The following is an 18,357-nucleotide window of genomic DNA, read 5'->3' as shown; positions in this document are numbered from 1 at the left end:
AATTTTTTATATTTTAAAGATTTTATTTATTTGACAGAGAGAGAACAGGACAGCACAGGCAGGGGGAGCGGCAGAGGGAGAGGGAGAAGCAGGGAGCCTGATGTGGGGCTCAATCCCAGGACCCTGGGATCATGACCTGAGCTAAAGGCAGACGCTTAACCAATTGAGCCACCCAGGCACCCCTCCATTTACTTTTAAAGTAGTTATTAATAGGCAAGGACTTACTATTGTCATTTTGCTAGTTGTTTTCTGGCTGGTTTGTAGTTCTTTTATTCCTTCTTCTCTTGCTGTGTTCCTTTGTGATCTGATAATTTTCTGAAGTCGTATGCTTTGAATCCTTTATTTTTCTGTTTTGTGTATCTACTATAGGTTTTTGCTTTATGGTTACCATGAGGCTTACATAAAACATCTTATAACCGTCTATTTTAAGCCAATAACTACTTAACTTCGATCACATACAGATTCTCTTTTACTTCGCCCTTCCTACATTTTATGTTTTTGATGTCACAATTCACATTTTTTATATTGTATATTCATTAGCAAATCATTATAGCTAGAGTTATTTTATAATTATATAGTTATTTAAAAGACATAATACTTTTTTTAAAAAAAGACAAAATACTTTTGTCTTTTAACCTTTATAGTAGAGTTAAAAGTGATTTACATGCCACCATTACATTATTAGAGTATTCGGCATTGGACCAAACGCTTAAACTTTATTGATGAACTTTATACTTTCATATGTTTTCATGTTACTAATTAGTGTCCTTTCATTTCAGTAAATTCCCACTGACTAAAAGTCAGGTGCTTGGATCCCCACAATATTTTCCTACCAAATGGCTGTGGTACTTTTGCATATCACTCGTAAGGAGGAACTTACTACTTCTTTAAGCAGCTCTATGAAGTGGTCTCCCCCTTGTTGAAAAGGTGGTCCAGTGCAGTGGTTCCCCACATGGGCTCTGAGGTCAGACTGCCTAGGTTTAAATACTAGCTTTGCCACTTAACGGCTGGAGGCCTTGATTTCATTACCCAACTCATTGGTGCTTTAGCCTTCTTATCTAGAAAATGTGGATTATAATAGTACATACCTTATAGAGCTGCTGAAAGGATGAAATCAGTCAATACATGTTAAGTGCTTGGAAGAGTGCCTAGCACGTAGGAAATGCTATAAAGTGTTTGTTAAATAAATAAAAATTCATGAATTTTGTATGTGTAATTCAAGCTGGCTTAATCAAAAGGGGATTTTTTTTTGGCTAAGGTTTGGAGATGAATCTGGATCCAGGGCCTTGAATAACATCATTAGGTCATTCACTCTCCCTGGGCTGTATTTTCCTTTGCCTTGGCTTCAACCTCAGCAAAGCCTTCCCTCAAGGGAAAAAAAAGAGATGGCCACCAGCAGCTCTAGGTATCCATCCCACCAGCTCAGGAGCCCCAGCAGAATGCACACGTGTCACCCACCCAAGGGTTCCAGTAAAAGTCTCACAATGGATTCTCATTGGCTTGGCTTAGATCCCATTGCAGTATTCTGATTCAGTCTGACACCAGCTGACATCAGCTCTAGACACCACACAGACTGTAAGTTGGGGAGGGATCACCCAAATGGAAAATCTAAGTGCTGTTCCTCAAAGAAGAAAGAATGGATGCTGGAGAAAAACAGCTGTGGTCTGCTCTACCACCCATCCTGGTAAACTTTTCTGAAGGTACTTCCTATGAACACTACTTCAGAAGATGTAGGCCTTGCTCATATTGCACACTTGAAAGTGATTAAAGGCATTTTCAATGTAACACCTAAGTCTCTTTGAAAGCATATACTGCAAGTCAAGAGCACTGCTCAATATTCCTACTTTGGGAAACCACAGTTAGAGCCTGAAACAGCACTACGTGGCAGAGGGAGATTCTTACTGACTCCCTGCCTGCAGGACACACCATGAGTTGGGCTGATTGGCGTGCCTATTTTCCCAGGTCTGTAACTTGTGGCTTGCCAAAACGAGCTGTCTAGCTGAGACGTTAAGCACCATCCTCGGCATGGACAGGATAAACTTCAATAGCCCCATGGACCTCTGAACCCAGGGCTTTGGCCATATGGGCACTGCCCTCAGCTCTGGCTACTCCAGGTATGGTGTTCTCCGAGCCACAGCAGCATCTGGGAGCTTGTCCAAACCCTTGCTGCTCAAACTGAGGCTGCAGGTCTGGCGGCATTGGCTTCATCTGGGAGCCTGTAGGTATTCAGAATCTCAGGTCCTACCTGAAGACTTCATGAATGAGAATCAGCACTTTATCAAGATCTTTAGGGGGTGGATATGCACTTAAAATCTGAAAAGCACTACTGTATTAGTTTTCTAGGGCTGCCTAAAGAGAGTGCCACAAACCGGACGGCTTAAAACGACAGAAAAGCATTCTCTCACAGTTCTGGAGGCTAAAAATCTGAAATCAAAGTGTCGGCAGGATTGGTTTCTTCTGAGAGCTGAGAGAATCTGTTCCATGCCTGTCTCCTCACTTAGGGTGATTGACAGCAGTCATTGGCATTCCGTGGCCTGTAGACCCATCACCGTCATCGGCTTTCATCATCACATGGCACTTTCCCCTGTGTCTCTGTGTCTGGCAGCACATCCAGCCCCAGCTGAGGCAGCTCCGGTGCAGGGCCGATGCGGAGCTCTCTGGGGAGGTGCTCCATCAGGCTGTGCACTGGAATCACCTAGGGGGTGTTAAAACTACAGATGTCCAAATCGTACCTTCAGAGATTCTAGTGAAATTGGTCTGGTATATTGCCTGGCCATCAGGATTTTAAAACATTTCCCAGGTGATTCTAATCTGTAGCCAAATTTGAGAACTAATGGGATGGACGTTCTCGTTTCTATATATTACAAAATAAGACAATTCAGTTCCTTTTCCAGGTAGGGAAACAGGGTATAAGCACAAATAAATTTGATATTTTCTGAAGTATAGTTTGAGGCATTTTTGTTTGGTGCTCATGAATTTAAAATTATTGTCTCTTTCTTATCTTTATGATAATGAATTACTTCCTTTGCCCTAGTAACACTTTTCACCTGGAGTCTATTTTTTCCCCTGATATCAGTACAGCTACATCAGCTAGCTTTCTTTTGACCAGTTAATATATATATATATGTGTATATATATATATATATATATATATATAATTTTTTTTCCATCCTTTAACTTTCAAACTTTCTATATTCTTATGTTTTAGATGAAAATCTTGAAAGGAATATAGCTGGATTTTAAAAAATCTACTTTGAAAATTTTTATGTAGATGCTCTATAAACTAGAGCATTCAGTCCTTTTACACTTAATGCAATTAATGATATATATTGATGATAATAAATATTTAACAATTCATGGGATACTTTGCAGCGGTTGTAGTTCTCACAAGTGACCATGAGAGGGCGACTCCAGTGGACTCATAGGCATTTATAGCCTTGAAGGGACAGAGGAAACCAGGCATTTTCTCTCCGGGGTTCCACCACTGCTTCCAAGGGTGTGCCTTCCCTATAATGTTTGGGCATCCTCTGACCATGGGAAGAACAAGGATATGAGCTGGGGGACAGAAGTGTGGTGAACTGGGGGACAAAAGAGCAGTCCATTGGTCTGCCCATCCATGGGGTAAGTGTAGCTGAAGACATTCATTGGGCCGAGGGCAGAAGCTATTCACCAACTTGTATAGAAAATTTTCAGTATTTTAATAACCAGCACTGCTGTACAAGCCATTTAGAATAATATCAGTCTGTTTATATATTTGGATTTAAATCTACCATCTTATTTTATTTGCAATACACATTCTATGTTGGTTTTTCTCTCCTTTCATGTCCTCTTTTACTATTTCTTCTATTCCCTCTCTTGTAGCTTTTTTAAAAAATATTTTATTTATTCGAGAGACAGCAGGGGGTGGGGTGGGGGAGGAGCAGAAGGAGAGGGACAAGCAGACTCCACACTGAGTGCAGAGCCCAGTGCGGGGCCCAATCCCACGACCCTGAGATCATGACCTGAGCTGAAATCAAGAGTCAGACACTTAACCGACTGAGCCACTCAGGCGCCCCTCTCTCTCTTACAGCTTTTAAGTTTTACTACATTCTTTTCTTTTTTTTTTTCTAAGTAATTACCCTGGCAATTACCTCATGCATCTATGACTTTTCAAAGCCTGTTATTAATCAATACATTTACTTACCTCCCTGAAAATACCAGGGCCTCAGAACACCTTAATTCTATTTCCTCCTAGCCCGTACTATCTTCGTGTCATGTATTTTAATTCTTCGTTTATTTTTTAAATCTGTAAGATGTTATTATCATTATTTAAAGACAATATTTATTAACATTTACCACCTTCTTTGTTGTACACATCTTCTTGCAGCTCTATGTTATTCTGGGATCATTTTCTTTTTTGCCTAAAGCATGTTCTTTACAATCTTCCTTAGTGAGGGTATTCTCTTTGTAAATGTTTTTATTTTGCCTTTATTCATAAAAAATGTTTCCCTGAAGATGGAAGAGCTTGGCAATTATTTTATTTTGGCAACCCGAAGATGTCGTTCTACCACTGCTGCCTGGGAGCTAGCTGTCAGTCTGTTACTCCAAGAAATTAATCTGCCTTTTCCTCTCTGGATGTTTTTAAGATGGTTTTTTTCATCTTTCTGTACTTACAACACTATTGTGTGTTGGCGTATAATTCTTTTTATTGATCCTGCTTGAAATGTGTTGAGCTTCTGATTTTGGTGGTTTGGTATCCTTCTGAAAGCTTCTCAACCATCGTTTCTTAAAATACTGCCTCTGCTCCATTCTTTTTTTGAGATTCTGTTTAAATGAGAGACTTTCTCACAAGATCTAATAAACTCTTCTGCATTTCCTATCTTTTTCTCTCTGTGCTTCATTAGGATCATTTCTTCAGCTCTATATTTCACTTATTAGCACCTTTTCAATGGTGTGTAATATGCGGCTAAACACAACACATCCAATAATTTTGGTTATTGTAGTTTTCATTTCTAGAAGTTGTATTTGATTTTTTTAAAAAAATCAGTTGTGTCACTTTTTATTGTACTGTTTTCTATTTCTGGAAGAAATCTTCAAACCTGATTTTTTTCAATTTAATAAGTATTTTTTTTAAGAATTGCTGTTTGATAAGTTCAATATCTGATGTTTTTCAGGGTCTCTTTCTGTTGTCTATTGTTTCTGTTTCTTCTCATTCATGGTGTCTATGCCTGGTTATCTTTGACTCTGTGCTAGCTATTGTAAAAAAAATTATTTGAATAATTATTTGAAGCCTAGGATGAAAGTACCTTCCTCTACATATGATTTGCTTTTACTTCTGGCATGTTTGGGATCACCATAAACCAAGTTTAAGGTTCCCTGGAAGACCAATCAAACTGCAATGCAAGCTACAATTACTTGTGAGGGCTCATGTACTTATAATTCACATTCACCTTGAAAATGTGGTCCTTTTGGGTCTCAGCTTATTGTGAGGAGGCCCTATCATTACATTCCCCACCTTGAGTGTCCTTGGACATTGATTTCTATCTCTTTTGTTCCTGCTAGGCTATCAAAACCAATTTTCAAATTTGCCAGATTTAGCAAATACCCTGGAAAAAGGTAACTTTTGTACGCACTCATCTTTCTGAGTTTCCTTTTCCCCATCATTCTCTTCTTGGTAATTCCTTAATATCTTGCCAACTCTTTGATGATTATTTAAAACTCTTTGATGATTATTTAAAACTTAATTTTTTAAGTTGTTTTCAATGGAAAAGTTGGTCCAAATAATCTAGCCCATCATTATTAGAAATGGAAAGCCACATAATGTCTTTCTTGGCACATGGTAGGCTCTCAGTAAATGATGGCTGAATTAGTTGAATTATCATAATTACCCAAACATGGTCTCTTCTTTTGCATTTACAAAGACTGTTTCTTACCCCTATGATGCATAGAATGTCCATATTCCACCACTGACAAGGCTTAGAACCAATGCCACCTCTTCCTCAAAGTTCTTCCTGTTTTCTCTACTTCCCCAAATCTGAACCCTCATGAGACCTGGTCTGTATTATTCTGGTTGCTTAATATATTAATATGAGAAATATAGGTAGAAATGTATTAATAGGTAGAAATATATTAATACAACTCTTTATCTCTTCTGTGGGTTTGTACTTTCTTGACTTTTCTGGGCTTCTGAAGAATTCCCTCACTCCCCCTCAAGCTCAGCATACATTACAAACAGATTCTTTGGAAAATGGTATATCCAGTACTTTTAGGTTTGATGTCCTGGGAGGGGATTCTTTGAACATTTAGATGCCATAGGCTGGAAGCAGGCCATAGCTCATTCTAATAAACCCTTACGTTTGTACAGCACTTTAGAATGAACAGGGCACTCTCACATACATGTCTCTTACTTGTGTGTTACAATCATCATGCTGCAGATGGGAATCAGAGGGTAAGAGACACTAAATAATATGCCCAAATAGAGTTACGAAGCCAGAAATGGAATCCAGTCTTTTCTCTGCAAGACCAGGGCTCATTCCAGCACACCACCATTGCTTCCCTAGATTATTTGTGTCATTAGCCATTCCTGTAGCAACAACACCTAAAACTCTTTGGAAGTAACACTCGCTATGTGAGAGCACCTGTGTGGTGCAGAAGTCAGGTCAGAGGCAACAGACAGAGGGGTTAGCTCTGTGAGGTACCCACACATGCCTCTCAAATGAAGGCTTTCTGTATCTCAGTCCTCCTTACCTCACAACCTTGGTCCCATTTCTCATGACTTGCATGTCCACCATACAGCCCCCAGTAACATAGGCAGCTAGGTTCAACTCTGAGAATTCAGCCTGAAGGAGAAAGCAAAACACAAAAGGAATCATCAAAAACTAATGATGCTAAAAACTACTAACATTTATTGGGTACTTGTATGTGTCAAGTACACACTTATGCCTCACCTGAAACTTAGGAAGTTGGTAATATTATTTACTCCCCTTTCTGAAACATGAAAAATCTGAGGTGCAGAGGCATGGTGCCATGTCCAAGGTCACATAATTAATAAAAGGCAAAGTTAGATTGAAACCCTCCTGTCTCTGATTCAAGGACCCATGCTTTTAATCACTACTAATTTCTACTTCCTTGAAAGTAGAAGAAGCAACTCCAGCTTCAGGGCTATACGAGGCCAAAGGCTGTTCAAAACAACATCTTCCCTACATTTCTCCAGCTTCAGGTTATGCAGTGGTATAGCATCACAACTAGTGATCGCTTATCCCTATTAATGGAGTCCTTTCATCATCTACCCACTACTACCCCTTTTGGTCACGGCCCCACCCCTTCATCCACCTACAGGGTTACAGTGGAAGCACCATGTCCATGCACTGAAATACTGCTCTCAGTCACAGCTGATGGGGCTGGCACCTGACCCAGGGTGGAGGAATAAGGTGCTCTTGTTATTAGAATTTGAAACTGCTGAGTGATTCATGTAATTTCTTTCTAGGGGCTGTATTTAATACACAAAACCTAAGTATAATTGAAGATCATGTTTTTTGCCATCTGGATTGGGAAAGTACAGAAAATAAGGGGGCGGAGGGAGAAATGTCACAGTCAGTAAGTGAGGGGCAGAGGCAAGAGGTGAGGAGTACTCTTGATGTTTATGTGCCAGCTACGATCCTGCCATTGGGCTTAATACAATACCTCTGTATTTTTATAAATACATCTTTTTGCTTTCTTATTTGTTTAAGCAAGATCTGCTGAATTTCTGTTGCTTGTGACCAAAGCCCTATGGAATACATCCCTCCTACCAGATTATACACCCCCTGGGGACAGTGATTCCATGTTACTACAACCATCTAAGCTTCCTAAGGTAGCCGTAACAAAGTACCATCACTAGGTGGCTTAAACAGCAGAAATTTCTTTTCCCACAGTTCTGGAGGCTAGAAGTCCAAAAATAAGGTGTTGGTAGGGTTGGTTCCTTTTGAGGGCCGTGAGGGAAAATCTGTTTCAGGTTTCTCTCCTTGGCTTGTAGATGGCTACCTTCTCCCTTCTCCATCACATCATCTTCCTTCTATACATGTCTCTGTATCCAAAGACCCCCTTTTTATAAGAATACCAGTCACACTGCATTAGGGTCCACCCTAACGACCTCACTTTAACTCTAGAAAGATCCTATCTCCAAATAAGGTCACATTCTTAAGTACTGGGGCTTAGGACTTCAACATGTGAATTTGGGGGGGGAGACAGTTCAACCCATAACCCCATCCTAGAAAATGCATAGTACCAAACTGTGCCTTACACAGTAGATGCCAAAAGCTATTTCTCAGGATTAAATGAATAAAAATAGCTTCTCATACATATGAAAAACTCACTATGTGCCAGATACTGTCCTAAGCATTTTACATGTATGAATTAATTTAATCCTCACACTTATCCAGATGAAAAAACCAAGGCAAAGAGAGATTAAATAACTTGTAAAATGTACACAGTAAGTAGCAGAGCCAGCATTTAAACCCAGGCAGTCTGACTCCAGCCTATGCTTTTAACTGCTACACCCCACTACCCCCACTGCTTAGCTGAATAAGGCACTGGGTGGATTACAACTGGGAATTTTAGGGACCTAAAAATAGCCCAGTTGAAGAGAAAACCAAGTTTATATTGAAGGGAAATATCACTTCACAGTGATTTAAATGTATCCCCTTGGAAACATTTAACAGAATTATGACCAAAGACCTAGTCATCTCCCCAGATGACATTAAAGGAAACCCAGAGCACTTATGTCTCTTGCTTTAATTAATAGCCTCATTATGTTGTGTCAAGGTGAAGAGCAAAGAGCTCTGTTAATGAGTCCAGGTTAGTAAATAGTGGTAATGACCTGTTTATTAAGTCTAATGACCTAAAAATTCAGTCCCATCATGTTTAAGATACTTCACTGGCAAGATTACAAAGAAGAATTAGCAATAAAAGTTGTTGCATGAGTGCGTGGAGAAAAAGAAGTTAGAAGAAAGTTGCAACACAGAACACTTGGGTACCAAAAATTTGAAGAAAGGGAGTAAATCAGAATCTTGAATGATAGAATCTCCAACTCCAAGGTGGCAAAGCCCCAGAGGCTGTCTTGCTGCCCGAATGGAAAGAGATATCTGGATAAAAGACACTCAGGCTTGGATATACAAGTTAGAAGTTCATCGTATTCAGCTTAAGGTTTCTAGAATTATTTCCCAGTTATGGTTTATGAATAAGTATAGGAGGTAAATGCCTGGGTTGTTAGGGGAGCAAGTCTCTGTTGGATCAAGCATAGAGAGTTGGGGTAGCGAAGAGAGGGCGTTCCTCTGTATTTTACTTTTTAAAAACTTCAACAAACAAAACTTGGAAATGAACATAGACGTATCCAAGCACTTCTCCTTCAAGATAGTATGATGGCTCTCTTGGTAGAATCTCAAAGAGCACCTATTTTTGAAGAGCCTCAGAGTTCACACAGAAACTGTAGCGGGTTGAACTGTCTCCCCCAAAAGATATGTCCACACCCTAACCCCTGATACCCACAAATGTGACCTTTTTTAGAAACAGGGTCTTTGCACATTTACATCTGTAATCCATCTAGAATTAATGTTTTGTATAAGATCTGAGCAAAAACACTATTCTTTTACCGAATTGCCTCAGTGCCTTTGTCAAACATGAAGTGACTTCATATGTGATCTATTCATCTAACCTTGAGTCTGGTCCAAGTTGTCTCAATTACTGCAGCTTTTCAGTGAGTCAACTTGATATCAAGTAGTGTAATATTCTAGGAGGGAAGCAGCCCAAATAGGGCCCAGTGATGACAGGTCCAAAGACAAAGTAGGATGACCATCCCTCTTGTCTCAACCTGCTGATCAGACAAAAAGTCTTCCTACTCACCCGCTCCAAAATATGGTCACTGGGCAACCAGATGACCTCAAAGGCTCTATCCGGAATAAACCAGTTGAATGTTTCCCTAATGATATGATTGGCCAAAGGGAATGTGTTCTATTCTCTGATTCACACCGCAACCCACCATTGTGACTAGACCTCTCAAAGAGCTCCTCAGAGGATCCCCACCTCTCTAAAGGTTAAAAAGAAAAGAAAAAAAAAAAAAAATCAAGAGCTCAGCCCCTTCAGCTTTGTTAGTGTGGTTGTCCAGCTGAGAGGTTAATAACGTCAAGCACTGCTATGACTTTGAGTCTTGCCTGTACTGAGGAATGGTGCCTCCACTATTACCATGCTCACCTGCTCCTACAAGTTGCCCTTTGCTTTATAAAGGAACTTCCGGGTTTCAGCACAGGTCTAAACATCCTCTCTTATTTGAGCTTCTTTATGCCTTATTGAAAGCTTGAACCCACTATCTCAACCTCATTACATTTCCCCCTATCTGCTATGAGGAGCATTTTAAAGAATTCCTTTCCCTTATTTTTAACAGAAAGAAATAACACTATAATGTATGGCTTTGGAAAATGAAGAAGGCTGTGTATAATTTTGATTGTCAAGATTTTGTTTTGAAAGGGGAAACAGTCATGTTACACATTTGTGGGAGATTGTCTCTAGACACCATTAAAGACGGGCAGATTTTTGCAGTATTAGGCACATACAGGGACTTTGTTAAAACCTGGTGTGGGAGGTTTTTGACACTGATCTCAATTACACCTGAAAGTGCTAGATGATCTGAGTTTTCTTGTGACTTTTAAAAACATGTACATGGAGGAATCAAAGAATAGTAGGAAAGGAACTGGACTTGACGTCTGGGACAGGGATCTAAATCTTGGATTTGACAATGACACAATGACAATGACTGCAGGCAAACCCCTCACTCTCCACTGTAATTCTCTTCATCTTTAAAATGAAAGAATCATAATCAACGGAGTCAATTATATCTACAGTGCCTTTCATTTCTATAGATCTTTCTTTCTCAACTAGTGTCCCCCAATTATGACTGAAGGAAAAAATCTTTTATCACATCACATCTTATGACAAAGGAATGCCAAGCAATAATATTTTTATTAGAAAGCTGTTCACTGCCTTGTACCCAGCTTCAGGCACACAGTAGGTATCCAAAAATGCTTGTTGAATAAAGTGTTATTTTTATTTCTGATGAGCAGATACCTACACATGCTATGTAGCTTGCCTTCTGAAACTCTGTCCATTGCCAGATCCATTAGACCACAACACTGCAGAGGGGGTCTCCAAGCAGAAAGGAGGCAAGGCCCAATCTAAGTTTCTAGTAACAAAAGCACGGTAAGAACACAGGGCTATTGGATCAATGGAATGGTGAGATGTCTTTTGTAGCTGGGGCATGGAGTTTATGGAGGAACATAATAGAAAATAGAGCTAGAAAGGTAGGTCGGAGACCAGTCCAGAAGGAGCTTGAACTCCCTGTGGAGGAACACAAGTATCATTATATAGTGCATCCATCTTCCCTTACTAGTATGTCTGTTACTTCATAACAAATCACCACAAAGTAAACAACTTCAAACAACACACGTTTATTATCTCACTGCTCTGTAGGTCAGAAGCCCATATTAGTTTGGCTGGTTTCTCTGTTCCGGACTTCATAAAGCCCAAATCAAGGTGCTAATCATCTGGGATTTTATTGGAAGACTCTGGGAAGAACGTGCATCCAAGTTCATTCAGGTGGTTTGCACAATTCAGCTCTTTGTGGTTGTAGGACTGAAGTCCACTTCCTCGCTAGTGTCACCTGGGAGCCTCTCCCAGCCGGTTCAGGCCATCTGCATTGTGTGCCTCATAGCACTCTCCATCCTCAAACTAGTAATGGCACACTGAGTCCTTCTTATTCTTAGAAATTTTTTTAACTTCCCCATCTGCCACATTTCTGTATCCAGCTAGAGGAAATTCTGTTTTTAAGGGTTTGTGTGGACTCACTTGGATAATCACTCTCCCTAGCTTAAGGTCCATAACTATAATCACATCTGCAAAGTCTCTTTCGAATATCATTTTCACTGGTTCCAGGGAGTGGGGCATTAACATTGGGGGGGGGGGCACTGGGAAAACTAGAGGCTGCAGAAGAGGGGAGTGGTCACATATTTAACAACAAATATTGACAGAGAATTTTCTAGCCTCCAAGCTCTGTTACAGGTACTAGATATGGTTGGAATCCTATCCACTAACAAAATCTCTTCTAAAGCTCACTAGATCAGAAGGCAATATAAGCACCTCTTTATAACTAAACTCACGTCCAGTTCTGAAACACACATGCACACGGGTGCATGCACAAACATGCACACGTGTGCACACGTGCACACACAACACACACAGGAATAAGATGGAATGCATTCAGTTTCTTTGGCTGCATTCTCACTGGAACTAGCACCTGGCAAGCACGTGATGCCAAGTAGATAATATTCCTGAAAGCATGGGGTATTCGTGGCTGGTTACTAATAATTGCATTTGTTGTAATGATGCTGATGACAGAATGGAAACAGTGATTGCAATCATCACTACGATAAGTTGAAGGATGCTATTAGGCCAACAGATCAATGGGACAGAAACTGAAAGTGGGACTTGGAATTGGATGACTGATGGGAATGTGCACACAAAACCAAGAATGTGTGGGAATGTGAACGTGGCAGCTATCAGCCTTGACCACAAAGCCTGACTAAAGGAGGATTTCGACACAAAAAGATGTTGTCCAGAGTTCCTGAGGGGCAAGAAGTTGGCAGACAGACTGTTCTGGAATCCAAGGGTGGCTGATAAGATACTAGAAATTCCTGTCAGTTTGTGAAGACCTATCTGGTCCAGACTGTACCCTTAAATGCTTAGAGTGTGCCCCTTTCCACAGCCTTAGGCATTCCATAGATTTTTCAGGAGAAGAAGGAGCGAGAAAGAGACAGACAGACAGACAGACAGACACAGAGTTGATAGGAGAAGGTGGGCAGCCTCTGGTACCTTTTCTAATGTGAGGTAGTCAACTTCTGACCCTCGACCCCATTCTCCAACCTTTCCCATTACACCCCATGCAGAGGAACTGTTAATCTGCAGGTTGGGACATCATCATGCTACAGCTGACAGCGGCCAAGGTCACTGCTAGATTGAAAAGCCAGGCAACCACATGTGATTCTGGCTTCTCTGCAGCTGAGTGCCTGCTGATCTGGGTGGTCATGTCAATTCCTCCCTCCTGCCTGAAGCTCCTCAAAGGTGCTCACCTCAGCATCTATCTTTTCCCTCTGCTGCTTTCCCTTCCATGAGTTGGCAGCAGTAAACTCTGATTCCCAGAAGTCCCAGAGGTCCTGCCTCTCTTTTCATAATTGTGTTTGTCATACCTTGGGCCTATTTAGTAATAGCAGCCATATGCTTAATAAGTAACATCCACAAATGATCTGGAGCCTAACGGCAGGATTCATGCCAGCTTTTGCAGAGAGCCCTGCACTGGGGTTGGGGGGCCTAGGCTGGCTAACACGTAATGGTATTTTGACGCTTATTTGCTATTCCTCCCTGTGTATTTGGCTACCTTAGGAACCTAGAACAGGGGTGGTGGTGGTGATTTTCAAGGTAGGATTAGGGCATTCCTGCATCCTGTAGCAAGTTATCAAAATTCCACTCTAATCCCTAACAGCTTGTTATGTTTACTCTTGGGAACAAAACAGTGCCATTAACAAATTCCTTTAAAAAACCCAGCATTCTGTGTGTACTGTGATCTTCTTCAGGTCTTAAGTTCTTTCACAGAATCTCACAAGGTCTAAGAGACTCATTAGAAGGACACACAACAACAACAATAATAATAAAGTAGCACTAAATACAGAAAACCCAAGCTCTACCTGGTCTCTAATGTCCCACAGTTTAGACACTGACAACTGATAACCTCCTTGACATTGCCTCCCATCATTCCCTGTTCCCCACTTCCGGGCTCACTCTGCCTTTGCCACACTGCTCTCCTTTCCATTGCCAAGCACGCTGAGCAAGCTCCAGGCTCCAGTCCCCCAACACCCAGAGCTTCCTGGAGATGGCAGCTAGGCCACCTTCCTCACTCCACTCGCACCACTGCTCAGTGGCGCCCCCGAGACACCTCCCTGCAAAGTACCTGCTGTACTCCATGCCCCCTTTCCTCAACAGAACTCACCCTCTTACACTCACCCCCTACTGACGTAATTGTACACTTATCCCCATCTGACATGATTTACATCCATCCCCATTCTAATGTGAGGTAGTCAACTTCTGACCCTCGACCCCATTCTCCAACCTTTCCCATTCCCTGAGTGTGAGCTCTATGCCTATTCCCATTTCCCATTCCCTGAGTGTGAGCTCTATGCCTTAACTTGCTGTACAACTTCATGGCTCTATCCTAGCACCCAAACCAGTAACTGGCTTACAGCACAATGCTCAAATAAATATCACTGAAAAAATGAATGTCTGTTTTGTAGATGTCAAAGGTAAGGCCCAGGGAGGCAAAGTGACTTTTCCTAAAGCTACAACCCGATAGTTACATCAGCTGGGACCCACACCCAGGCCAAGTGGCTTTAGTGGAGGTGACTCGTGTTGTACTGCACAGAGCGGGTCAGCTAAAGGGCTGGTTGGCTGGCTTTGGGCTTTGCTTGTGCATGTGGCCGCCTTCATTTTCATACCTTCCCATGTCAGCAAAGCCCACGGGCCCCTGCCCCTCCTTCAACACTCTGCCTCTTCCAATTGCCCCGCTTCTGCAAACACTTGGCAGGTGGCCCAAGGTCTGCTGTCGGCAAGAACTGCTTCCTGTAGTTTTCCCGGCACAGGCTGTGTGTTTAGTTCTGAGGGCCCAGTGGGTTCAGTGACTTCCTTGACTGGCATCTGAAGTCTTTTCCACCAGTTCACCTTGTAGACAAAAGAGGCTTTGAGAGTCTGCAGACTCTCTCGGTGGCCCATTCCAGATGAGGAAATCTCACTCAGGAGCCGTGCTTGGCATCTCAGTGAAGGGCCCCGGTCACCAGGTCAGAGGGTGCTGATGCCGAGCACCCAGCTACGGTGGGTAGATGCAAAGGCATCTTCTGCTCATTAAAACATCATAATCCTCCTGTGTGTGTGTGTATGGGTGTGTGTGGAGAAGGCAGGGCAGGGAGCAATGAATACATAAAAACATGTCCAAATAAATATAAAAATACAGAAAAAATTAAAATGATAAAACCTACATTCTTAAATGTTCAAGTAATGGAAAATCCAAAATTAGGTGGGGTTAGCCACATTTTAGAAAAAAAACAAAAAATCAACAACAGTGGTTTGCAGTTTACAAAGTGTTTGGTATAGAGTGGTTTTCAGAATCAGACCGCGAGTCTGAGTGTGAGCTCTATGCCTTAACTTGCTGTACAACGTGAAGCATGCTAGCCTTTCTACGCCTCGGTCCCTCATCTGTAAAGTGAGCCTTCCTACGGTGGTTGTGAGCATTAAATGAATTGATAAAAGCCCTTGCCAAGGTGCGTAAGTGAAAATAAGTGCATAATGAATGTGAGCTGTCAAGGTTATGTTATTTAATTGGATCGTTACAACAACCTCTTGATATGAGGGTAGATATTAGCATCTCCACTGAAAACAGAGAAAACTGAAGAGCAGAGAGGACAAATGACTCAGCCAAGATCACTAGGTTATGGCGCAAGAGCTACAACTCTGACTCCATTCATCCATTCATTCATGCACTTAACAGCTACCGTGCCAAGGATAGAGTCTGATGACGTAGCAGCAAAAGGAACAACATTCCCTGTTTCCGTGGACCTTGTATCTAGTGGGGGAGATAGGCCATTAACAATAAACAATATGTCAGGGAAAGAAACATAGATTCTGGTAAGAGGACAGAGCGCTGGGAGGTGAGTGTTATGTCAAATAAGGGGGGTCAGGGGAAGGTGGCACTTGATCAGTGAGATAAGCAAAGTGAGGGAGCAAATCATACAATAAGAGGGGGAAGGGCTTTGTAGGCAGAGAGAACAGCAAGGAGGAAGGTCCTGAGGCTGGAGCATATGTGCAGGGCTCAAGGAACAGCAAGGAAGGCAGTGTGGCTGGAACAGAGCTAGTGAGGGAATGAGTGGAAGGAGAAGTCGGAGGGGACAGTGTATTGATCCCGGTCAGGATTTTATCCTGGATGACAGGGTTAAAGTGTTAGCACCATCACCATCCTCATGAGCAACACATCATCTTCACATTGTCAATGAAGATAATGATGAAGATTCAACATCACCACCACCACCACCACCGTCACCACCACATTTGGCAACGCAAGAACCCAAGAAGTCCAGTTTGAAAAAAAATCACCAATAAATGTTGCACCACTCTGATTTTTAAGGATTTTTTTTTTTAATGGCCCAGTTTTATTCTCTGGAGCTTAAATGTACATTCTGTACAGATTAAGGTGGGGTTCTGGTGGATGGCAGCCAGAGCACCTGGGCATGCTCTAGTTCTGCTCTGCCATTCACCCCTTCCTGCTCAGGTGCCCAAGAAAGCTGTACCCACAAGAAACAAGAGCAACTGAGAATCAAAGAAAAACATCCATTGTACCCATCGTCCTTTGCCTTTGCCAGGTCAGCTTCAAGGTTGAGGAGAATTTTTGATAATGTCTGCAGGGAAGGAAGGAAGGAAGGAAAGGAGGAAGAAGGGGAGGAAGAAGGGCTAGAGAAAGGATGGGAAAGGGGGGATTGTAGAGGGGGAAAAAGAGGAGGAGGGGGAGGGGAAGCCTTTAGGGGACAGAATGGTGGGACTATCTCAGCCTCCAGAGCTTTTAAGGTTGAGAGACCTAGAAGAGAACACTGCCACCTGCCACAAACTCTTGCTACCTACAACAGATCAGGCAAATGTTCAGAAATGTTAAGACCACAGCTTAAGTATGCCAAAGAGAACAATGGTTAATGTCACCTTGACATCTACTTCTCCTTATTGCCGAGCTGGCTCCACACGTTCAAACACTATTCTGCTCAATGTTCAGCAAAGTGTATTTATAGGATTAAGCAAACCAGGTGTGAAAGTCTCCCCACATTTCCCCAGAGGGGCGATGGAAGATTTGGGGGCTTGGAGACTGGGATGTGGAAGCAAAGGCCACTGCTGGGCAGCTACGCCCAGTCATATCATAGGTGCAGGCGAAACTGGGGGGCTGGAGCTCTGGGAGGAGCTGTCTGGGGTGAGAAGAGCTGAGATGTAGTTGTGCACACGTAGGCTGAAGGAGACACTGAAGGAGCTTGAATAGGCTGATGACGTTGAATTTCTGTGAAGTTTCTTTCTCCAAATTGACACTTGTAATGTGATGGTAGGAACATCTTCTCCATCAAAGCTCTGAGAAATGCAAATGCTCTATCATACCTTAACGTACTTTTTAATGTTTTCATTTTGAAGGTCCAAACCCCTTTTCAGGGTTGTAGAGATGAAAAGACCTTTCTTTCAACCCTTCTTTCCTGCCCGCTGTGACCCACAGCATGGAACTCCCCTTCTCTTCCCAGACCTGCCTCCCAGCTGTCCCTTTGTGTCTCACCTACTCTCCGTTTAATCCCATCTGCACCCCGAGATGAGGATCTGCCACTTCCTCCCACTGGGGCCTCTGCAAACATGGTGAGGTTTGAGCCCCAGACACTGAGGCCCTGCTGTTCTATGGCAGCTCTAGCTTGGAACCAGATACTTCGGATAGATGAGCATTTTAGGACTCAGGGCGCTATATTCTGTGAAGGAAAATGAAGCAGGTGAAGAGATACAGAGTGACTGAGAAGTGTGCAGGGGAAGAGTGTCATTTCAGAGAGAGTGGCCAAGCATCTCTGAGGAGGGGACACTGGCACAAAGAACCTCAGGGAGGATACCTTGGGGAAGAGGGTTCTAGGCAAAAACAAACAGCGAGAGCAAAGGCCCTGAGGCAGAGTGTGCTCACTTGTTTTTTAAAGTTTGTTTTCATTGTGGTAAAATGCACCCAACATAAAATTCACCATTTTAACTGTTTTTTAAGTGTATAGTTCAGTGGCATTAAGTATATTCACACTGTCATGCGACTGTTACCACCATCCATCCCCAGAATTTTTTCATCATTCCTAACAAAAACTGTGTACTCATTGAAACCCTAACTCCCCATTCCCCCCAGGCCCTGGTAACTACTATTCTACTTTCTGTCTCTCTGAATCTGAATCCTCTAGGGACCTCAAAGAAGTGGAATCATACAATAGTTGTCCTTTTATGTCTGGCTTATTTCACTTAGCATGTTTTCAAGGTTTGTCCATGTTGTAGCATTTGTCAGAATTTCCTTCCTTTTTAAGGCTGAATAATATCCCATTGTAAGGATAGACCCCATTTTATTTACACATTCATCTGTCAGTGAACACTTAGGTTACTTCTACCTGTTGGCTATTGTGAATAATGCTGCTATGACCATGGGTTTAAAAACGTCTGTTTGAATCCCTGCTTTCAGTTCTTTGGGCTATATACCCAGAAGTGGAATTGCTT

The 18,357-nt window shown here is 42.1% G+C and overlaps 1 protein-coding gene across 2 annotated transcripts in view; it reads right to left on the bottom strand.

Moving 5' to 3' along the window:
- SYN3 (synapsin III) overlaps positions 1-18,357 on the bottom strand; it is a 410,509-nt gene that overhangs the window by 353,901 nt on the left and 38,251 nt on the right. Inside the window, exons 3-4 of one of the 2 annotated variants that reach the window (XM_034987638.1) lie at positions 6,727-6,818; positions 4,033-4,035 (exon numbers count right to left, since the gene is read on the bottom strand). In XM_034987638.1, the coding sequence (XP_034843529.1) occupies positions 4,033-4,035; positions 6,727-6,818 (95 nt within the window). The remainder of the gene's footprint in view (positions 1-4,032; positions 4,036-6,726; positions 6,819-18,357) is intronic. The other variant, XM_034987637.1, reaches the window with a different exon arrangement.

This window comes from Mirounga leonina, unplaced genomic scaffold (assembly GCF_011800145.1).
Source record: "Mirounga leonina isolate KUSES-001 unplaced genomic scaffold, KU_Mleo_1.0 Mir_418, whole genome shotgun sequence".
Lineage (NCBI taxonomy): Eukaryota > Metazoa > Chordata > Mammalia > Carnivora > Phocidae > Mirounga > Mirounga leonina.
This window is presented reverse-complemented; position numbering and strand designations above follow the sequence as displayed.